General features: G+C 48.6%; 2 protein-coding genes across 2 annotated transcripts in view; one reads left to right on the top strand and one right to left on the bottom strand.

Annotated features, from left to right (window-relative positions):
- ABCG8 (ATP binding cassette subfamily G member 8) overlaps nucleotides 1-7,059 on the bottom strand; it is a 22,092-nt gene extending 15,033 nt beyond the window's left edge. The window contains exons 1-2 of the mRNA XM_008058109.1: nucleotides 6,997-7,059; nucleotides 1,054-1,155 (exon numbers count right to left, since the gene is read on the bottom strand). Coding sequence (XP_008056300.1) covers nucleotides 1,054-1,155; nucleotides 6,997-7,059 — 165 coding nt within the window. The remainder of the gene's footprint in view (nucleotides 1-1,053; nucleotides 1,156-6,996) is intronic.
- A 356-nt stretch (nucleotides 7,060-7,415) lies between these two features.
- ABCG5 (ATP binding cassette subfamily G member 5) overlaps nucleotides 7,416-23,553 on the top strand; it is a 27,655-nt gene continuing 11,517 nt past the window's right edge. Inside the window, exons 1-9 of the mRNA XM_008058108.1 lie at nucleotides 7,416-7,561; nucleotides 8,221-8,342; nucleotides 13,898-14,034; nucleotides 14,103-14,201; nucleotides 18,920-19,052; nucleotides 20,479-20,618; nucleotides 21,896-22,025; nucleotides 22,462-22,675; nucleotides 23,069-23,274. Of these exons, the coding sequence (XP_008056299.1) occupies nucleotides 7,416-7,561; nucleotides 8,221-8,342; nucleotides 13,898-14,034; nucleotides 14,103-14,201; nucleotides 18,920-19,052; nucleotides 20,479-20,618; nucleotides 21,896-22,025; nucleotides 22,462-22,675; nucleotides 23,069-23,274 (1,327 nt within the window). The remainder of the gene's footprint in view (nucleotides 7,562-8,220; nucleotides 8,343-13,897; nucleotides 14,035-14,102; nucleotides 14,202-18,919; nucleotides 19,053-20,478; nucleotides 20,619-21,895; nucleotides 22,026-22,461; nucleotides 22,676-23,068; nucleotides 23,275-23,553) is intronic.

Raw genomic sequence — 23,553 nt, 5'->3', positions numbered from 1 at the left:
GTCTCACCAAGTTGCCTGGGCAGGTCTCGAACCTGTGGGCTCAGGCAATCCACTCACCTCAGCCTCCCAAAGTGCTGGGATTACAAGGCTGAACCACCGAGCATGACCAGAATCTCTGTTTTAAAGATGAGGCCGGGAGCGTGCCACTGCACTCCTGCGTGGGTGAGAGTAAGACTCCAACTCAAAAAAGAAAAAAAAAAAAGATGAGGCTCAGAGCCGTTAAGCAACTTTTTCAAGGTCACACAACTTATAAGTAGTAGACCAGAGAATGTTCATTGGCTTGTCCCAACTCACACCCACTGAAAGCCAGACTCAGGCCTTTGAAGTTCACCACCCCAGGCCCTGCCATGTGCTATCTGGGCAACAAGTGGTCTGCACCCCAGATATTGTGGGAACAGGGTTCCTTGAGCCTGACCAGGGGATTCTTGAGAGTCCCTGAAAGGCCATTGTTGTCTTTTGTACTCTTGATGTTTTATTAGCTCCGGAAAAAAAAAGTATATGTATATATACATACACACATTTCATCGGTATATACATATATATATATACACAAATATATGCATATACCGATGAAATCAGAATAAAGTCTGTAGTGAATAGCTGTGCGTCATTAATTTCTTGGTTTTGATCTTCATGCTATTGGGATATGAGATGTTAACATTAGGAGAAGGTGGACAAAGCGTATATGGGAACAATGTACTTTTTTGCAACTTTTTCTAAGGTCTAAAATTACTTCAAAATATAGTAAGACGAGTTCCAGAGATTCTTCCATAGGTTCACACCGTTTGCCTTATGCTTTCACAAGGGTCTCATTTTCCACGCCTTGCAACCTCCAGCTCCAGATGAGGCTTGCCAAGTTGCCCAGGTGGGTCTCGAACCCGCAGGCTCATTGATGCCATGCATTGTACCCAACACATGAGGCGTCAACACACGCTGGATCCTGTCTGTGGGAGTGGAGGGCCTGCAGGGTGGACCCACACCTCCCTTCCACTGGGGATATTGTCTGGCTGCCCCTGCCTGTCCCTCTCCCCTCAAGCCCAGGCATGCGTCTACCTGGTAGCTGAGGTCTCTGACCTCCAGGGTATTGGGCAGGCCACTGTAGGTGAAGTACAGGCTGTTGTCACTTTCGGAGGAGAACAAGCTGTCCTGCAGGCCCTGTGGGAGACAGGACAGGTGAGGGGCTCCTTCAAAAGCCGCTGAGGACATCGGAGAAGACAGAAGGAGGAGACCGAGAGGTGTCAGCGACTTCTTGTGGGGACGTGGTTCAGATCCCAAGTCAGCAAGAGTGAAGAAAGAGTCCTGATGAAGGCTCTTCTCCTCTTCCCTACCGAGAGAGCCTTGGGGCTTCTCCCAGTCCAGCTTCTGTCCCTGAGAGCTCGGCCTCCGCCTAGTGGAGCCTGAACCCAAGCAGCTGACGGTAAAGAGGCCCGGCCAGACTGGGCTAGAGAGAGCTCTGTGGGCCTCTGCACTCTGGGAGGACCTGAGCGGGGAGCTGGCAAACCCCTGGCCTTTAATCTTCTTTTGCCTGCATCTGGCACAACATCTCCTAACACCAAAAAGATAGCACACCTGCATGTGAGAAGAAGACAGCTGTTGACCATGAACGCTCAATACTTGTGAAGACACCACCCTGGGAAAAGTCGTGTCTTATTTTGATCAGTCTTGCACGACAGAGCCACTGGAAACGCCATTGGGAGATTGCAGAGGAAGTCCCTGTCGTCACCACCACCATCATCATCATATCATCATCATCACCATCATATTCTCACTACCATCATCACCATCATCATCATTTTCATCACCACCATCATCACCATCATCATCACCATCTTCATCACCACCATCATTTTCATCACCACCATCTTCATCTTCATCATCACCATCATCATCATCACCACCACCTTCATCACCATCATCACCATTGTCATCATCATCACCACCATCTTCATCATCACCACCATCTTCATCACCATCATCATCATCACCATAATCATCATCACCATCTTCATCATCACCATCATCGTCACCATCATCACCACCATCTTCATCACCATCATCACCATCACCATCATCATCATCATCATCATCACTTTCATCACCATCATCATCATATCATCATCATCACCACCATATTCTCACCACCATCATCATCATCACCATCTTCATCATCACCACCACCATCTTCATCATCACCATCATCATCACCACCATCTTCATCACCATTATCACCATCACCATCATCACCATCATCATCACCATCTTCATCATCACCACCACCATCTTCATCATCATCATCATCACCACCACCATCTTCATCACCATCATCATCATCATCACCATCTTCATCATCACCATCATCACCACCACCATCTTCATCACCATCATCATCATCATCACCATCTTCATCATCACCATCATCATTTTCATCACCACCATCTTCATCATCACCATCATCATCATCACCACCATCTTCATCACCACCACCATCTTCATCATCACCATCATCGTCACCATCATCACCACCGTCTTCATCACCATCATCACCATCACCATCATCATGACCACCGTCATCGTCACCCTTAGCATCATCACTGCCACCACCTTTTCAAAACCATCATCATCACCATCATCATCCACATCACTACCACCACCACCACCACCATCATCCTCCTCACCATCACCACCACCACCGTCATCATCGCCACCATCACCACCATCATCATGTTGCCATTATTGCTGAAGTTGTGGTATATTTTAATATAGATCAAGCACATTGACTTTTCATGGTATCAGCTGATACCTTTGAATGGTGAATTCCTTCTATCTTTTTTTTTTTTTGAGTCGGAGTCTCACTCTGTCACCCAGACTGGAGTGCAGTGGCACGCTCCCGGCCACTGCAGCCTTCACCTGCTGGGCTCCGGCGATCCTTCTGCCTCAGCCTTCCAAGTAGCTGGAACCAAAGGCACATGCCGCCATGCCTGGCTAATTTTTTGATTTCTTGTAGAGATGAGGCTTGCCAAGTTGCCCAGGTGGGTCTTGAACTCGCAGGCTCAGGCAATCTACTTGCCTCGGCCTCCCAAAGTGCTGGGATTACAGGCTGAGCCACCAAGCCTGGCAGAATTCCTTCTATCTTAACAATTCAATCATTTAAATAATTGAGGCCCAAACAAAGGAAGAACCTAACTATGAAACTTTCTATTTTTTTTTGTTTGTTTGTTTTTGATTCTGAGTCTCACTCTGTCGCCCAGACCGGAGTGCAGTGGCATGCTCATGGTCACCACAGCCTCGACCTGCTGGGCTCAGGTGATCATTCTGCCTCAGCCTTTCAAGTAGTATCTGGAGCCACAGGCACATGCCATCATGCCCGGCTAATTTTTTGATTTATTGTAGAGATGAAGCTTGCCAAGTTACCCAGGCTGGTCTCAAGCCCCTGGGCTCAGGCAATGCTCTTACCTCCACGCCCAGCCTTCCTTCAGCTGATTTTTAATCAGTAGCTGAAGTGTACCTTCAGACACAGATAAGATCGGGCCCCTCTCTGTCCTCCGTTGGCTGGTCATCTCAGAGTAAAAGCTGAGAGGGGCAGAATTTGCCACCTCAAAAGATACCATTTGGGCATAGGAGTTACTGTGGGTACCTGGAAGGTCACTATTCCTTAAACGGATTTGTCTGGAATATTTCACAATATGTTTTCAGATGGAGAAAGCAAGTCTGTGAGTAACTCTGAACTTCCAGCGGCCAGTTCCCCAAAGCAGGAGGGAGAGGTGAGGGTGAGGTGGTGAGAGGGCCTGTGCCCTCAGAGATGGAGAATGGAGCTCCCAGGAGACCAAAAGCAGCTCAGGCAGCTGTTGGACCCCTGCGAGTCAGCCCTGCAGCCCACCCACTCACCATCTCTGCCACCACTACACACACTGCCTAGTTCTTACTAACCTACCAGAAATCCTATCAGTTGCTGAGTGACTCATTTTGGGGCCAACATGCATCCTGCTGTCCCTGTTGTCCATGCTGGAGAGCAGTGGCACAGTCACAGCTCACCGTGGACCTCGACCTCTTGGGCACACGTAATCCTCCCGCCTCAGCCTCCTGAGTAGCTGGGACTACTGGCGCATGCCACCATACCTGCCTAATCTTTAATATTTTTTGTAGAGACAGTGTTTCACCCTGTTACCCGGGCTGGTCTCGAACTCCTGGCACAAGCAATCCTCCTGTCTGTGCCTCCCAAAGGGCTGGGATTATAGGTGTGAGCCACCTTGCCCGGCTATTATTGTTTTTAAAGAAAATATCCACAGGAGGGATATCAGTCCACTGGTACCAGATATAAATGAGCTGAGAAATTGCTTCTGCTGGTCAACACGTCCCAGGTTGGGTTTAGTGGTGAGGGAAGGACTGAGGAAGGAAAGGCGGACATTTGGAGCCTGGAGCGATGTGTACAGGTGACCTCAAGTCCAGGTGGGCTCCTCTGTGCTGTGTTTTGAGAAGGGGAGGGCACTGGGGTCCAGGGAGAAAGGCAGCAGGACAGAAGACAGATAAGAGGAAGGACAGGGTGCCTGGCTCCCAGCTCTGAGGCTCCCAGGCCCCTGCCCTGGGCTAGGAAAGCCAGCCTGGGCCCTACCATCATGGAGGGCTTGTGCCTTCCGGGAGCTCCATAGGCAGTTCTTCCTTTGGAAGAAGAAAATTTGTGCCTGGGTTGGGAACGACCTCTGTTCCATTTTTAAATATTTTCCTTGGCTCCCAGGAAGGATGTGCTAGACTCTTCCTGAGGTTTTGACAAACTCTCTGTATTTTTCAAATACTTAAATATCTATTCGGCTGACATCTTAATCAGTATGACTGTCAGAACATGACTTGAATTTCTGACAGGTGACACCCAAAAAAGCAAAAGCAGGTTTATTTGTAGGTAACCAGCTCTGCTCCTGCTGGGCTACATTGTAATTTCTCCTCGTATTAACTTCTGATCAAATTCCTGAGTCAGGAGCACAGATGAGAAGGAAACTCAGAGAGCACAAAGCACACGTTTCTCATTCTGAGGTGAGGAGTCTGACTGGAGAGCAGGTGATGATGTGCTGAGGACCAGTGACTGGGGGTGACGGGGGAACACAGGACTGGCTTTTGGCTGGGGGAGCACTCCTGTGCCTATAATGAAGCTTCCAGATGAGATCTTATGCAGCTCAGCCCTGCTATTGCCCACATAAAAAGGAGCTTAGGGGCCAAGAACACTTGCCATGCCAGGCTCCCAAGATGCCAGGATTTCCTGTGCCAATGGCCCCAAATCCAACCCCAGGGCCTAACCACTTCCTTCCAGGCCCGTCCTCCTGAGCACCCCAGGTCAGGGGAGTATTTGTCTGTGCAGGGCAGAGATGGAATACTGATAGGCAAGGCGATGACCACCCAGGGGTGCATGAGGGCCCTGTGGAGTGGGACGGAACTGGGGACGGGAAGAGAAGGAGACAGGCTGCGTCTTGGGATGAAAGTGGCTTCCCCATACCAGAATATTCTAGCTGCCGCTCTAAGAAGTCCTGGAATTTCTAAAGTTACACTTGGCCTTCCGGGTTGTGAGGAAGCTGTGTCAAGGTAAGAGAAGAGAGAATAATCGTTCTTGGCTTGCTGAGTGCGGTGTCTCAAGCCTGTAATCCCAGCACTTTGGGAGGTCGAGGTGAGAGGATTGCCTGAGTTCAGGGGTTCAAGACCAGCCTGGGCAGCTTGGTGAGACCGCGTCTCTAAGATAAATTAAAAAATTAGCTGGGAGTGGTAACACACGCCTGTAGCTCCGGCTGCTTGGAAGGCTGAAGTGGAAGGATCGCCTGAACCCAGCAGGTCGAGGCTGCGGTGACTGTGAGCATGTCACTGCACTCCAGCCTGGGCAAGGGAGTGACTCCAACTCAAAAAAAAAAAATGTTATTGATTGCTAACGTTTAAATACCTAGAATAAGGCATGTACCCTTCACCCTCTTGTTCCTAGCCCCCTGAGTGTTGGGGGCAAAACGCTGCCGGGCACCTGGAGTGACAAGGTTGGAGAGAAGGAAATCAGAAACTGCAGGGCCTGCACGCATTTCTGGACACAAGATTCCTGCAGTTTTTTGCCTCTTAAGCTGTGGTGGCTGAACTCTTAGCCCTTCCGGGCAGACTGTGCTCCCAAAGCCCCCATTGACTTTGTACCCTATTGAGGCTATAAGCATTTCCCAGGAGGGCTGGCCCCAGGGGGGCCCTCAGAGAGCAGAGCCGGTCTTTCATGGCAGTTGCAGAAATGACTGCGGCTGAGTGAAGCCCTGGCAATTCAAGGCCTGTTCAGGTGGCTGGTGGCCTTCCCTGTCGTGTGTGGAGTCCTCAGTTCTTCTTGTCTTTCTCTCCTTCTTGGGGAGGGTGATGGGGGGTGGGCGGGGGATCTGCTTCCACTGTGGCCTCCTGTTTCAAATCCCACCAGACCCCGATTTCAGTCAAAGGCTGTTTCTCCAGTAAACACTTCACAGGTAAAATGAGAGGACACCTTGTTCCTCCGTCTCTTGGGCACCTGACTGCCTCTGTTCCTGTCAGGCCCCTCCCAGATCCGATGATTGCCAGCTAGAGCCACGCTTTGAGCATAAATGCTGACATTCCCATGAAAGTCGTCTGTCACCCTGCTTCATTCATCACTTTACTACTGAGACTCTTAACCCCACGGCCACATGGGCGGAGGAGACACCAGTAGGGTCCCTGGCATGTGTGAGCACGTTTCTTTGAAGCCTCATTTGGAAAAAGCTAACTCAGCCCAAGTCACAGCCCAAGTCACACACAAGGACGTCATCTCCTGGAGGAGCGAGCCTGGGGGCAGGAAGTGACCTGACGGCCCCTCGGCCCCCAAATCTGTTCCCCACACCCCCATGGTGCTGGCAAATGGAGTCCTGCTGCCGTGATCCCCTCTGCTTGCTGTCTGGGTGGTGAGTTAAGACAGAAAGGTCATGAGGCAAGAAGGAAAGGTCCAATTTCTCCTGCCGACCAGGGCTGGAGGTTCCCATCACTCACCGAGGCGTCCAGGGAAGTGGCCCCCTTCTGCAGTCCTCTCTCTTCCGTGGCCCTCCCAGCCATGGGTCCCAGTGGTCTGTGCCCCTTTGCTGCTGCTTCTTGAGACCTGGCTTCTGTCTGTCAGTGCCAGTGTCTTTGCTCTGTGTGCCCTAGAGCAGGGACGTTTCAGCCCTCCCAACTGTCAGTCTCACTCCCAGCATTCCTCTCTGGTAAGCCCGCTCCACCCAGGGTGGATTCTGCCCACTGTCAAGATAAGGACTTTCTGGCTAAAGGTACATCAGATAATGGCATCGGAGGCCAAGTCCCAGTCCCACCACCGGGAGGGCCTGCCAGGGGACTCCAGGCCCAGGCAAGGAGCAGGTGGGGCAGTCTGCCACTGGCTCCTCTGCTGAAGCCACCAGAAAATTCACCTGCTGGCCATGAGTGAACTTCCATCTTTGATCCCCGGGGGGTCCTTGGGAGTCCAAGAAAACAGAGGCTCCCAGAACTCCCCAGAGGAGGTTTCCATGGCTGTGTCGGAGCCGCAGCACAGCCTGGGCATCCTCCATGCCTCCTACAGCGTCAGGTAAGGTAGACCCCAGCTGCTTCTCCTCTCCCTGCTGCTTCTCCTCTCCCTGCTGCTTCTCCTCTCCCTGCTGCTTCTCCTCTCCCTGCTGGGGGCTCTCACCCCTCTGCTGCCTTTTCTTACTCACGGGGGGCATGCCTGGGGCTTTGATGGATTGGTTGGAGAGAAGAGGGGGGGAAGGATTGCCGCTGGGAAGTGAGGAGCGAATGTGAACAGCCAACCCCTCCTCCTGCCCAGGGCAGGGCCTGGGCACAACGTGGCAGCAGCACCCTGCCACCCGCCCCTGTCTCTTGCCCCTTCCTGTGTTTACACTCCCCCGTGTCTGTGGCCTACCTTCTGTGGATGGGAGGGCTCGGGGAATGGGGGTACCGGGAATACCAGGTGTAATGAAGCCTGGTGAAGGAATGCAGGGCCGATCACCTCCCAGCCAGCCAGAGGGGACACTCAGCACAGCTGCAGGGCAGGATCTCTCCGCAGGCCACTGACAACCTCAGCCACTCCCCACCAGGCTCTACAATGGAGGATACTGGGACTGAAATGTTAGGAGCCTGTCTCGAGACATCGGGGGTGGGGCGGAGCTGGGATCAGCGCTGGGGGACTGGGTTCTGGCCTCTTCCAGGACCCCACGCTGCCATTACCTTTCCGGGTTTCCTTTCAAGCAACCACATCGGGCCCTGGTGGGACATGACAGCTTGCCGGCGAAAGTGGACCAGGCAGATCCTCAAAGACGTGTCCCTGTACGTGGAGAGCGGGCAAATCATGTGCATCCTGGGAAGCTCAGGTAAGCTGGGGAAGGAGGACTAGCAGAGGCCTTGGCTTGAGTCAAGCACCACATTGAAGATATGGGCATAGGTTGTGGCGAGAAGGCCACGGGTTTGATATGAGAATGAAATGGAATGACGTGTCTGACTGTGGATGGAACCTGCCACTAACGTGAAATCTTTAGAAAGATCCCCGAAAGAGTGCCAAATTCTGCCTACCATGCGAGCAAATCCATATTTCAAAGTGTGGGAAACCCCTAGCCCAGGGCCTGGCATATCAGGGTGCTCTGCAAATGCAATCTCCCCTCGCTGCCCCCTGCCTAGAGACAGGAAAAGAAATTAAGTCAGCACAAAATGCCAATGAAGCCCCCCCCCCCATTTGATTCCACTGGTCCTTTTAAATGAGGATATATTCCAGATATAGAGTCAGGAATAGAGATTAATATAGGAGGTGTTCATGTACTGACATCAGGCCTCATCAAATCTTATTTTTCTTTCCTTTCTTTTTTTTGGGGGGAGGGTCAGAGTCTCCCCCAGGCTGGAGTGTAGTGACATGATCATAGTTACCGCAGTCTCAACCTGCTGGGCTCAGGCAATCCTTCCGTCTCCACCTCCCAATTAGCTGGGACTATAGGCACATGCCAGCACACCTAGATAATTTTTTAAATTTTTTGTAGAGACAAGGTCTCATCATGTTGCCCAGACTGGTCTCGAACTCCCAGGCTCAAGAAATTCTCTCACCTCGGCCTCCCAAAGTGCTGGGATTACAGGCATGAGCCACGGCGCCTGGCTCCTTTTTCTTTTCTAAGGAATTAAACATGACCAACTGCACTGAAACCCCCATGTATCCACTCTGCACATCATCCTTCTCCTTCTCTTCCCCAAGAGAATTACACTTGAGCCTGAACTCTGTCTGTATTTGTGTCCTGCATCAGCAGGTCATTGCCCTGGGAGGGTACAGCCTTTGGTGAGGCAATTCCCTGGGAGGGTCACAGCTATGAGTCCTGAGCAGTCGACAGTCCCAGCAGCTGGAGGATGGTGCGCTGGCCCTGAAGAGGGGGTCTGGGTGGCACACTACAGTGTCCACTACACTGGGTTATCCTGAGCATTTTAAGGTTGAAAGATTCTGACAAGTTGGCTTCATAGGAGCCTCTCGATTATTACTTGCAGATTGTTGGCACTCACTGCCACTCTCTGCTTGTATCAGTCTTTTTAACAGAGATAGGAAATGTTTATGATAGAATGTCGGTGTGGTCACCCTCTTTAGACCCAAGGAGGTAAATCTGTGGCTATTCACCCGGCTATCGCAGGTGAGCAACTGGAGGGGAATGGTAGTGTTGTTAAGATCGATCAAATGGAAAGGCATTCCCTGACTGTCTTAGTCCATTCGGGCTGTTAAAACAAAATACCATAGACAGGGTGGCTTGTAAGCAACAGAAATGTATTCCTCACAGTTCTAGAAGCTGGGAAGTCCAAGATTAAGCAGCCAGCAGATTCAGCGTCTGGTGAGGGTGGCTTCCTTCCAGGCAGCCATTTTCTCACCTAACCTTGCTTGGCAGACGTGGGGATGAATCTCTCTCAAGCCTCTTTTATAAGGGCACTAATCCCAATCTTGAGGACACCCCAGAACCTGCACCTTCCAATATAACTTTCTGAAATGCTCTACCTTCCAACACCATCACCTTGGGTATGAGGATTTCAAAATGTGAATTTTGTGAAAACATAAACATTCAGACCATAGCATTGACTAAAGCTGTTACACTTTTCTGAGATTTCCTGGCAGTTTCTTTTTTCTTTTTTTTTTTGAGTTGGAGTCTCTCTCTGTTGTCTAGTCTGGCTGGCCACTGCAGCCTCGACCTGCTAAACTCAGGCAATCCTTCCACCTCAGACTTCCAAGTAACTGGAGCTACAGGCATGTACCACCATGCCTAGTTAATTTCATTTTTTGGATTTATTGTAGAGAGAAGGTCTTGTCAAGTTTCCCAGGCTGGTCTCCAACACTTGAGCTCAGGCAATCCTCTCGCCTCTGCCTCCCAAAGTGCTGAAATTACAGGCGTAAGTCACCACACCCAGCTTCTTCTTTTTTTTTTTTAAGTCAGAGTCTCATTCTGTCACCCAGGCTGGGGAACAGTGGTCGGATCAGGGCTCACTGCAGCCTCGACCTCCTAAACTCAGGTGATCCTTCTGTCTCAGCCTCCTGAGTAGCTGGAACTGCAGGTGCACACCACCATACCCAGTTGATTTTTAAAATTTTTTCTGTAGAGATGAGGTCTCGCTGTGTTGTCCAGGCTGGTCATGAACTGGGCTCAGGCAATCCTCCTACCTCAGGCCTCCAAAGTGCTGGGATTACAGGCATGAAGCCACCATGTCCAACCTCCTATCAGTTCTCATTTCAAATTTTAAAAACAATTTCTAACTACACATGTATCATAACATCCAGGGTCATTCTAATTTTCCTCTTGGTAAATATAATACACTCCTTTTTTAAAAAAGAGCTGTGTTATTCATATAACCATTTGTTACTTGTTGTATTCCTTATGTAGAATTCAACAAGGTGGCATGCAGCACCTTTCTTAGAAGTATGTCTCACTTCCTTTTTTTTTTTTTTTTTTTTTTTTGAGTTCAAGTCTCACTCTGCACTGGCACACTCATAGCCACCGCAGCCTTGACCTGCTGGAATTATGCATTCCTTCTACCTCAGTCTTCCAAGTAGCTGGAACTACAGGCATGCACTATCATGCTCAGTTAATTTTTTGATTTATTATAGAGATGAGGTCTTGCCAAGTTGCCCAGGCTAGTCTCGAACCCTGGGCTCAGGCAATCCTCTTGCCTCTGCCTTCCAAAGTGCTGGGATTAGAGGCTTGAGCCACTGCGACGGCCATATCCTCTTTTAAATAAGGTTTGTCATCTTGCTGGTTCCCTCATTAATGAATTAATAAATACTTGACACATGCTTTAAAAACTGAATTTGTTCTTTAGATAAAGTATCTCAAACCTTAATGGCTAAAAACAACAAAAACACCATGTAGTATCTCTGAGTTTCACTGGGTCAGAAATTTGGAAGTGACTTGGTTGGGTAATTCCATCCCAGAGTCTCTCACAGAGAAGTATCCATTGGATTTGGCAACGATAAAGTGGCCTTGACATCCCCGGGGAGGCCAGTTCTGATGGTAGTGGTGGGGCTGGAATCCAGGCTGCAGGGTATTCGGAGTTCTTGCCAGAGTTGAGATTGGGTCTTGGAAATATAAGACCAAGGAGGCCCTGGTTAGGACAGTCACACATGAGGCCAAGCATCATGACTGGGAAATTACAGGACACATTGGAAAGACAGCCTCAGCGACATCACATTTCATTTCTTTGTAATCACTGTCCCTCTCTTCCCCACCCTGACCTGTGCCTGAATACGCTGGGGTCGATTCTGAATTTTATCAGTCATGAGTTAGAAAAAAAGACAACTGTGTATTCATCTTTGCTCCTCTTGAAGCAACAAGCAGTCTTTTAAAAATATTTGAACCAGGCCGGGCACGGTGGCTCACATTTGTAATCCCAGCACTTTGGGAGGCGAGGACGAGAGGATTGACTGAACTCGGGAGTTTCAGACCAGCCTAGGCGACATGACGAGACCTCATCTCTACAAGAAATCAAAAAATTAGCCAGGCGTGGTGGTGTGCACCAAGGGTAGCTACTTGGAAGGCTGAAGTGGAAGGATCACCTGAACCCAGCAGGTCAAGGCAGCAGTGGACATGAGTGCCACTGCACTCCAGTCTGGGTAACAGTGAGATTCCGATGAAAAAAAATTTTGTTTTTGAACCAAAGATCTTCTCTTTGGCTGTGCACTGGTCATCACACCCTCAGTATAATGCTCTCGGTGTCTCCTTAGACAGTTCAGAACCTCAGGCCTATTTCCTGTTATACAAGATCTGAAAATTAAGTTCGTGAACTCATCCTAGAAAAAAGTGCTCCATACCTCATTGTTGAATGTCACCTTCAAAGTACCCCCCTTGACACCAGCACCTAGACGACCCATCAAGCAATTTTGGAACTCTTTTTCCGGAATGGCCATCAGAGCTGTTATCCTATTACCCTTGATGTCCCGAATGTCATCAAATGTCTTCCTTTTGCTATTTCCTTTATCTTTGGGTAAAGAAGAAAGGAATTGGGAGCCAGCATCAGGTGAACAAGGAGGGTGTCCAATACATTATTTGTACAGTGCAGCCAAATAAGTGCTCAGAGGTAAGTTCATGAAATTGTCAGACCTCAACAAATAACGACAACAGCTCTGAAGGACATCCAAAAGAAGAGTCCCAAAATTGCTTTGACAGGTGTACTAGGTGCTGGCATCGGTGCGTAGCTTCCTAAGGGTAGTACTTCGAAGGTGACCCTAGTGATATTCAGCAATGAGATATGTAGCACTTTTTCTAGGATGGTTTGTGAACTTAATTGTCAGACCTCATATAACTTCTTAGCAGCCTTGGCTAGGAAAGGCCTGGGGAAGCCTGTTCTGTTCCTGTGAATTCACGTTAAGCTTGTGTCCAGTATGGCTGGGGGGCTAGCAGACTTGTTATCTTAGAGGCACCTAACCTCTAACCCTAGAAAAAAGCAAACTGGGGAAAATCATCCTCCCGTCATCTCATGGGCCCCACAGTTAGTTCACCACAGCTCCTCTGTGAGGATGTTCTTAGAGACACCCAGCAGGGCTTTGCCCATGGCTCTTAGTGCAGGATGTGGTCAACTTGGTTTGACCAGGTTCTACTAAACAGACTCTGACTCAGCAGTTCTGGTGTGGGGCCTGGGGTTCTGCACATGTTTTTTTTTTTTTTTGGTTGTTGTTGTTGTTGTTTTAGTTGGAGTCTTACCCTGTTGCCCAGATTGGGGTGCAGTGGCATACTCATGGCCACTGCAGCCTCGACCTGCTGGTATCAGGTGATCTTACCCCCTCAGCCTTCCAAGTAGCTGAAACCACAGGTATGTGTCACCACACCTGGCTAATGTCTTCATTTATTGTAGTGATGAGGTTTTTCCAAGTTGTGTAGCTTGGTCTTGTACCTGTAGACTCAGGCAATCCTCTCGTCTCTGCCTCACAAAGTACTGGGATTACAGGTGTGAACCACCACGGGGGTGGGATTCTGCACATCTAACCAGCTCTCAGGAGGAGGCACTGATATTACTGGTTGTCAGATCACACTTTGTTAGCAAGGTTCTAGGAAGAGTCACCTATATCCTGATATATCCAGACAAACCCAGGGAGCCACAAAAGAAATTCAGATGTCCTAGAATCCAGATGTTTCCAAGAGCCCTGGCTTTTCTTTTACTCCGATCCTACATGTATTTTGTTTTCCAACCCCAGACAGTTTTAAAAGCAAATAAACAAACAGATAAAGCACCTTCAGTCTTGACCAGTGTGGGAGAACTGGTTTGTCCCCTCTCACTCAGAGGACACGCCAGAGACTCCTTTGGGTCATGAGGATTTGACCCATGAGTCCAAAGAGAAAACAAGTCAGAGTCAGGCTGCGGGGTTCCACCAGCACAGGGGGTCCTGGGATGTTTCTCCAGGGCCTCCTCTTGTTGACCACAGGCTCGGGGAAAACCACACTGCTGGACGCCATGTCTGGGAGGCTGCGGCGCACGGGGACGTTTCTTGGGGAGGTGTGTGTCAACGGCCAGGCGCTGCGCCGGGAGCAGTTCCAGGACTGCTTCTCCTACGTGCTGCAGGTGTGCATTCCCGCCCTGCCCTGCACCTGCCCAGGGCTGGAGAGACCCTGATGCCCCCTCTCCCGCAGAGTGACACCCTGCTGAGCAGCCTTACGGTTCGAGAGACATTGCGCTACACAGCACTGCTGGCCATCCGCTGTGGCTCCCCAGGCTTCTTCCAAAAGAAGGTGGGTGTGACCATGTAGCGGACATCCCCAGGGTGGCTTTGCACCCCCTCTTGGCCTCTGCTTGCACATCCCTCCCCAACACTAGAGATCACCCTGAGTCCCGCACCCTGTGCTGTCCGAGAGGACACCCTACTGTTCACTTGTGCATTTTGAGCACTTGAAATGTGACTAGTCCAGATAGAGATGAGCTCTGAGTGCAAAATACACCCCAGATTTCAGACAACAAGTCTGAAAAACCAGAATGTGCTATAACTCATTAAGAATTTCTTAAAATATTGAAAAGATAAGGTTTTGGTTGTAGATAATATTATATATTAAAATTAATTTCACTTTTTTTAACTTTTAAAAATATGACTACAAAATATGTCAATTCTATATGTGATCTGCATTGATCCTGCTGATTGTGCTGTTGTACAAGCTCTGTGTTTGAACAGGTATGATTATTTTCCCCACTGAGTTTTCTCCACTTGCATTGAAGCATCTTGAATGTGCCCCATCCTAACTGGATTAAGGTAGTGAAGGAAGAAACAGTTGAATTGTCAACTCCTGCTAGATTCCAGTCTGTTTCTCAAATGTACCCAATTTGGAAGTAGCTGCAGGTAAACCCACTGCAACCTTACCTGGAAACCTTATCTTATTTCTGACTGGACTGGGCAGGCCTGGGAACACCCAGGGAACCACTGACACATAGATGTGCCACCTTTAGAGGGACACAGTTCCCTGGAAGCAGGCTTGTTTCTTGAGATGCCCTAGATGGGTGTCTCCATCCATTTTGCATTGCTTTAAAGAAATGCCCAGAGTTGGGTATTTATAAAGGAATGAGATTTACTAGCTTCCAGTTCTGCAGGCTATGCAAAAAACATCGTGCTGGCATCTGCTTCTGGTGAGGGCCTTAGGAAACTTTTACTCATGGCAGAAGGTGAAAGAGATCTCATGGCAAGAGAGGAAGCAAGGTAGAGTGAGAAGGGAGAAGTGTGACTCTTTTTAACAATCAGCTCTTGCAGGAACTAATAGAGTGAGAAGTCTCTCACCACCACCACCATGAGAGATCCAGCTCCATGACTCAAACATCTCCCATTAAGCCCCACCTCCAATATCAGGGATGAAATTTCAACATGAGATTTGAAGAGGACAAACACCTGAACTTAGCAGGGAGTAAATGACATTCTTCTGTTTGAGACTCCCAGACAATTTGGGGGTATAGCTTACACTCTAGAGGAGTCTTAGCAAGGAACCTGGCCCTCATGAAAAACCAGCAGCCTCACAGAGTAGGACGTGACTGTTTCCTCCCCGAAGGTTACCTTAGAGTGCCTAGAAGGTATTGCAAGTTTCTTGCTATTTCATCATATTGTACCCTGGGTGCTCATATCTGGCTGACATTGGGCAGAACTTGCTCACACATGGTAACCCAGTTCATTCTGACATCAACCCTGGGAGGGAGGCGTCGTCTCCATCTTGTAGAACAGCAAACTGCCATCCAAGGTGATTATGATCAGACATCTGGGAATGGCAGAGCTGGGATGGGAGCCCAGGTCCTCCGGTTCCATCATGTCTCCTGGAGACCCCTGTTGGTCTGAGAAGATGGAGGCCAGAGCTCAGCCCACGGAAAGGCTTAGTGTGCAAAGGAATGTTCACAGGGTTTGATGGACAGAACAGTGAGTAGCAGATGAGCAGCCAGGTCACCCAGCCCCCATGCAGGCTTTCTGTTTGCTTCAGTAGTTCTGACTCTCAGTCGGGTAGGAGAAAACCCCACTGGCATTTGGGTGGGAGATATGAAGTCATGAATAGTCTCTTCTGAATTAATGAGCCCTTCAAATCAGACACCTCATGGAGAGAATCTGAGAAAGCCCCTGGGTCCTTTCCCCAGGTTCCACATATGCAAATACGTGTCTGAGCATTTATGCTCATATTTGCATAAATACCCAGAAAATTCATGGGTACCTTGAAATCGATTGATGACAAATGAATGGTTCCTCTCCCTGGCACAGGTAGTCCCTAAGTGTCCTGCAGAGATAGATAGCAGACTTCTCCCTGCCTGAGAGTCCTTTCTGAACAAATCCAGTCCACGGGGTGTAAAATCTTGCCAAGTTGCCCGTGGCAAGTACCCATGGGCAGAGGCTATCCTCTCGCCTCTGCCTCCCAAAGTGTGTGAGCTACCGCGGGGTTGGAGCTCTGCACTTCTAACCAACTCCCAGGGGGCACTGATGTTGCTAGTTGTCAGATCACACTTTGTTAGTAAGGCTCTAGGAAGAGTCACCTATATTCCAACGAGGTAATTGAGTGAGAAGGAAGTGCCAGTAATAACAGAGGAGACAGCAGGGTGATTTGCTTCTGTCCTTGGAGGAACCTGGACATTAAGCACAGTCCAGGTGAGCAGGCTGTGTCTGCAGACTGTTGGCTAAGTCTTGGCTTTGTGGACACCTGAGAGGGCCCAGGCAGTCCCACTCCCAATCCCGGCTCTGCCATTTGCATATGGCAGGACTTGGGTAAGTTCTGGACCTCTCTGAGAATCTGTTTCCTCCTCTGTAATAAATACAGTAATAGCACATCTTTCGTGGGATTGATGTGAAGAATACATCACATTACGTGAAAGCACAGAGCATAAAGGGTGGAACCGATGACCCCAATGATCCCTTCAAAGACTCTGTGAATTCCATTGCCAACAGTGTTTGTAAAATATGGGAGAGGCTTTCTGCGAGGGCATGGACCGTCTAAGACACATTAGGTAAATGTCTTCCCTGTTCATCCCTTCTGAGTCAGGAGGGCCTAGCGTACTCCTTTCTTGATGTAGAGACAGAAAAAGAGGCTCAGAAATCTACCCTAGTCAACGAGCATGTAAATCTGACCATGTCCTGCAGAGCTCAATTCCAGGATCTTTCTACTCTGATGGCAAGAGGAGACACTTCTTTTTTCCAGAACATATCATGTTAGTTTAGTTATGCATTTTTACCTTCTCATTATTCCTTTGTATCAATTTCAGATATGTTCCTTCTTTTGGTCAAAGATTCATGTTGATCCCACCCCAGTCTCCTCTGGAATTTGTTCCATAAATCATTCCCTCTTCTTCTCCACTCTTGTTTGTTGTTGATGGTAGGCTTTTTTTTTTAAAATGCAAAGGCTTTGTTTCCATTTTTATTATAAGAGTAAAACAATCTTATTAGGGATGTATGGAACAAAACTTATTACCACATATGTGTTCTCAGTCTCTTTCTATCTGCTTTTCCCCAGGGCTTTATGCAGATGGGGAGTAATCAGTGAGAGAGAACTAAAAATATGGAATTTTTTTTTTGAGTTAGAGTCTCACTCCTTCGCCCAGGCTGGAGCGCAGTGGCATGCTCACGGCCACTCCAGCATCTTCCTGCTGGGCTCCAGCGATCCTTCCACCTCAACCTTCCAAGTAGCTGTAACTATAGGCACATGCTACCACACCCAGCTAATTTTATCTATTGTAGAGATGAGGTCTCACCAAGTTGCCCAGGCTGTTTTTGAACCTGTGGGCTCAGGTAATCCCCTCACCTTGGCCTTCCAAAGTGCTGGGATTATAGGCTTGAGCCACCACGCCCAGTCGCAATAGGGATTTTTAAAAGGGTTTCTGGAGAGAAGACAGACTGAGGAGGGAAAGACAGACAGAGAAGAAAAAGGCCAAATTTTTTGGTTAGAAAGTCCATAAATAATTTTTTAAATTGTTATTGTCGTGGGGGAGTTGAGAATGAGGAGACAGCAGAGGGATTCCTGGGAGCTGCATGGTTTAAGTAGACTGAGAATTGAAAGAGAGGAAATTCAAAGTGTGGCCGTGAGTTATAATAGGTCTCCTTTAAAGCCCTTAAGAAAATTCAAGTAAAGATTGGAATTATTTTTAATTACAATTAATAGCTGGATTACATTTCTTTGATGTAGCACCACACGAGATTGGGCCACATGAGATCCAGGATTTATTTGGGTTACACAGGGAAAACAGGTTTCATTCAAATCAAATGAGATGTTTTAAACATATAAAACATGTATTATAATAAAAACTGGGTGCAGTGGCTCACGTCTGTAATCCCAGAACTTTGGGAGGCAGAGGCAAGAGGACTGCCTGAGCCCAGGAGGGCAACTTGGCAAGACTTTGTTTCTACAATAAATCTAAAAATTAGCTGAGTGTGGTGGCTCACACCTGTAATTTCAGCTCCTTGCAGAAGGATCGCCTGAGCCCAGCAGGTCAAGTCTGTGGTGGTCGTGAGCGTGCCACTGCACTCTAACCTGGGCAACAGAGTGAGACTCAGGCTGAAAAAAAAATTTTTTAAACATTTATTATAATAAAGTTTCAAAGCCTAAACACTTACAAAAATAGACTGCATTGTAACTATCCCTTTGGGGATAAAATCCCAAAGGGATTTTTCTGTATGGGTTGGGTTAATTGTGGCATCTGAAAAGAGGAGTTAAATGAATATCCGTTGCTTACTGGTGAATTTCCCTGCAAGTAGAAGCAGTTCTTGCTGCTCCGGGGAGTTTAAAAAAAATCCATATTGTTTATTTAAACCAAACACTTGTATTATATTATGATCTAAACCATACTGGATTATACTTTTTTAAGAGGCTTGCTTTCCCCAGGGTGTGGTAAGGTCAGAGGTGGCCCTTGCGTTCTTGAGAGGTGTGTTCTGTCCCATCCCCACCCGACAAATCGGAATAGCAGCTCCAGCAATGCCCAACCTTCCCAGAATTTGTGTCTCCTGCAGGTGGAGGCGGTCATGGCCGAGCTGAGTCTGAGCCATGTGGCTGACCGACTGATTGGCAACTACAATCTGGGGGGAGTTTCCAGTGGCGAGCGGCGCCGGGTCTCCATCGCCGCCCAGCTGCTCCAGGACCCCAGTAAGTGCGACCCCAGGGCTGTGCGAGCTGCCCCTGACACCTCCAGTGTGTCTGCAGATACTTTAGGCCCGTTCTCCCCAGTGTCCATTTGAAAAGGGATTTGCGTGCCACTGAAATCACTGAGATTTCCCAACATAGGGACCCAGATTTTTGGAAATGCTCTATAGTTCATTTCCTGATAATAGTTCCTCCCACCGAACATTTCTTGGACTTGGAAGCATTGCATTTGTGCCATAGGGTTCCACTAGGGTCTTCCTTGAGTATGGGGTCCTGCCTTGCCCATTCTGACTTCTCACCAGAGCAGTGCCATTTGTTTGCTGGGGAAAGCCAGTGAGCTTTGGTATGGCTACAAGTCTTCATGAAATGGAAGGAATGAAGGTAGGAATTGAGTGATCCACTCAAAGTGTGTATGTCATGGGGGAGGGGCCCCCTGCCTGGTCTGCATCTTCCCCATCACTTGGGGAGACCTTACCACTCATACATACCCGACGGCAGACATTCTGCATTCACACTGCAGTAGAGCAAGACTGCCTGTTCTTCAGATGGTGCTTGGTCACTAGAAGACAAAGGAGAGATGCTTTTCAGACCCCTTGTCACTATTTGGGTAGAAATAAGTTACTTTAAACCCTCTAAAGAACTCAAATGCCTGCTACACCTAAGATCTTGTTTCATAGGTTGGAGTTTTTCTTTCTTTTTTTTGAGTTGAAGTCTCTCTCGGTCGCCCAGACTGGAGCGCAGTGGCATGCTCATGGCTACCCCAGCGTCGACCTGCTGGGCGCTGGCGATACTTCTGCCTCAGTCTTCCAAGCAGCCGGAACTACAGGCATGAGCCACCACACCCAGCTAATTTTTTAATTTATTGTAGAGACGAGGTCTCGCCAAGTTGCACAGGCTGGTCTCAAACCCACGGGCTCAGGCAATCCACTCACCTCAGCCTCGCAAAGTGCTGGTATTATAGGCTGAGCCATCGAGCCTTGCCGGGTTGGGTTTTTTTTTTTTTTTTTTTTGTGCAGAGACCCTGTGAGTGCTGGAAAGTGCCAAGGTGTGAAAAGTGTTTATGTCTTTTGAACCAACCTCCTCTCAGACTTCTCAAAACAATTTGAGGCCAACCTGCCGGCCCTTTTTCCCTATCAGGGTCTCCTAGACAGAGCCCAAACAGTTCACAGAATCCTGTAAAAAGCTTGATCTGGTTGTCCCCTGTCCCCTGTCCCCTCAAGGGTTAAGGCCCAAATGTGTTCCAGAGCTGGGAATGGGGCTCTCCCTGGTCAGGTGCTTTCTCCCGGGCTCAGGCTGAAAGTTCACTTGTCACCACTTCTCCCCATGCACTGTCTGGATGGGGAACCTTGCCTTAGTAAGAAACTGTGCAGAATTCTGAGTTTTAAGCCCACAACCCGTGCTTAGAAGTCTGGCCCTTCTTTGCTGGCAGAGGTCATGCTGTTTGACGAGCCGACCACGGGCCTGGACTGCATGACCGCCAATCAGATCGTGGTCCTCCTGGCCGAGCTGGCGCGCAGGAACCGCATTGTGGTCCTCACCATCCACCAGCCCCGCTCAGAGCTCTTTCAGGTGAGGGCTCAGCTCGTCAGGGCTGGTACCTGGTGTGTTGAGCTGGGACTCGCAAGGGCAGGGTCAAGATTCGTACAAGAGCAACTGGAACCAATGGCCCCTGATGAGGCAAAGGCGAAGAGTGGAAACTCACTTCTTTCAGCACCTACCATGTTCCAGATACTTTCCGGCTCATTTAACCTGTACAACAGTCCTATGGGTAGCCAGCCCCCTGCCTGGTCTGTATATCTGTATATCCGTATATCTACTTTACAGAGGAAAAGGGTGAAACTTAGTAATGATTCAACATTGGGTCAAAGGTGGGAATAACAGATGCTGGAGGGGGAAGGGAACATAAAGGGCACACAACTACACACTGGGAACCAGGTCCACGACCAGGGGGAGAGAGGACCACTAGACGCCCAAACTTCACCTGCACGCCATTACTTATGTAGCAAATCTTCACAGGAACCCCACAATTCTAAAATTAAGATAAACATAAAGAAAAAAAAAAAAAGAAAATCGAGCCAAGATCATACAGTTAGAAAAGGTAGAATTGCCACTCATAGTTGGCTTTAAAAGCTGTGTTTTTCCACTAAAACAGATTTCCTTCCAAAGAAAAAAAATCTCACTTTCTCTTCCCAGTATTCGTTTAGTTAGCTGTTATTTCCTTTTTTTTTTTTTTCTTTTGAGTTGGAGTCTCACCCTTGTCGCCCAGGCTGGAGTGCAGTGGCACGCTCATGGACACCGCAGCCTCGACCTACTGGGCTTAGGCGATCCTTCCACCTCGGCCTTCCAAGTAGCTGGAACTACAAATGCACGCCGCCACGCCTGGCTAATTTTTTGTGTGATTTATTGTAGAGACAGGGTCTCACCAAGTTGCCCAGGCTGGTTTCGAACCCCTAGGTTCAGGCAATCCTCTAGCCTCGGCCTCCCAAAGTGCTGGGATTACAGGCTGAACACTGCGCCCGATCATGTTATTTGCTTTTTATAGATGAGGATCTAAGATTTAAAACAAAAGCAAGAACCAAACAAACTAAAAACACCCCCAGCTTGCCCCGGATCACTCTCTTGGCATGGCTGGGACTTAAGGCCAAGACCAGCAGGTCCTGTCTGCCCCGGATGTGACACTGGGCCCGGGGGGGGAGGGAGGGCTGCAGCATGACTCATGGGGGGGCACGTCCCAGCTGGCAAGTCTGGGGATGCACTTCGAGTGTCCCCAGCGATAGTGATGCATGGCCGGGGTGATCAGCATGTACTTCTCATAAGGACACTCACTTCACCTGTTGTCCCATCAGCTCTTTGACAAAATTGCCATCCTGAGCTTCGGAGAGCTGGTTTTCTGCGGCACGCCCACGGAAATGCTTGATTTCTTCAGTGACTGTGCTTATCCTTGTCCTGAGCATTCCAACCCTTTTGACTTCTATAGTAAGTTTTTCTTTCCCATTCCTCATCCTGAATGGTTTTTAAACTTTCTTATCTCAGATTTCTGCCTGGAAGATTCCAGTCATAGAGGGTTTTATTTTTGCTTTTGTGGTGATGTTTTATGCTCTTCAAGAAATTAAAGTGGGCTAGTCAATTAACTTAACATAGACAACCTATTGGAAGGAGGTGGGGGAGTCTCAAACAGACTGGTGCACTCCTGCTTTGTCAAAGAAAATGAACTGAGCTTCCAAATTTTCTTCGTGGCTTTAAAATATTCTGATTTTATAGGCAGACAGTCACAACAGGCTTTATTCTGCTGGAATAAGGTATTCTGCCTAGGACTCTTGTACCAGTGATGAAACATATTATTAACTGTTGTATAGACATATACATGTGCATTTAAAAACACATGGATGTCTCTCTTGGGTAAAAATTTTAGTGGACCTGACATCAGTGGATACCCAAAGCAAGGAGCGGGAACTGGAAACCTACAAGAGAGTCCAGATGATTGAATCGGCTTACAAAAAGTCAGCAATTTATCACAAAACGTTGGCGAGCATTGAAAGAACAAAACACCTGAAAACATTACCAAAGGTTCCTTTCAAAACCAGAGATTCTCCTGGAGTTTTCTCTAAACTTGGTATTCTCTTGAGGTAAGAGCCTTACAATGCGTTAGCAAAGTTCATTTGGGGTCTTTAGAGATCTACCAATCATTTTTTTTTTTTTGAGTTGGAGTCTCACTCTGTTGCTCAGGCTGCTGTGCAGTGGCACACTCACGGCCACTGCAGCCTCGACCTGCTGGGCTCAGGCAATCCTTCCATCTCAGCCTTCCAAGTAGCTGGAACCACAGGCACGCACCACCATGCTCAGCTTATTTTTTGATTTATTGTAGAGACAAGGTCTCACCAAGTTGCCCGGGCTGGTCTCAAACCCCTGGATTCAGGCAATCCTCTCACCTTGGCCTCCCAAAGCGCTGGGATTACAGGTGTGAGCCATGGCACCCGGCCTGCCAATCATTTTTTTAAAAAAGGGTTGTTTGTTTTCAGGAGAGTGACAAGAAACTTACTGAGAAATAAGCCGGCTGTGACCATGCGTCTCGTTCAAAATCTGGTCATGGGTCTGTTCCTCATTTTTTTCATTCTGCGGGTCCAGAACGACGTGCTGAAGGGTGCTATCCAGGACCGCGTGGGACTCCTGTACCAGTTTGTGGGTGCCACCCCGTACACAGGCATGCTCAACGCCGTGACTCTGTGTGAGTGCCCATGTGCTGGCGGTGCCTCCCTTCTCCCTAAATACCTCCCTTTGCTTCTGTAACCTTACAACAGCCCACTAATCACAAGGGCATTTCTCTGAGCTAAGCCTGGGAAGCCCCGACTCTCTCTCTGGGGAAGCTAACTATTCACACTTTAGTGTGACAGCTCAGTAGGTGGTTCTCTCTGAGGATCTAAGGATCCAGGCAGATGTGCAGCTCTGATGTCCTGGTGGGGTGGGGTTGGGGAAGAGTTTTTTTTTTTTTTTTTGAGTTGGAGTC

Source organism: Carlito syrichta, unplaced genomic scaffold, assembly GCF_000164805.1.
Source record: "Carlito syrichta isolate Samal-C Ts95f unplaced genomic scaffold, Tarsius_syrichta-2.0.1 Scaffold303213, whole genome shotgun sequence".
In the NCBI taxonomy this organism is placed as follows: Eukaryota; Metazoa; Chordata; class Mammalia; order Primates; family Tarsiidae; genus Carlito; species Carlito syrichta.
This window is presented reverse-complemented; position numbering and strand designations above follow the sequence as displayed.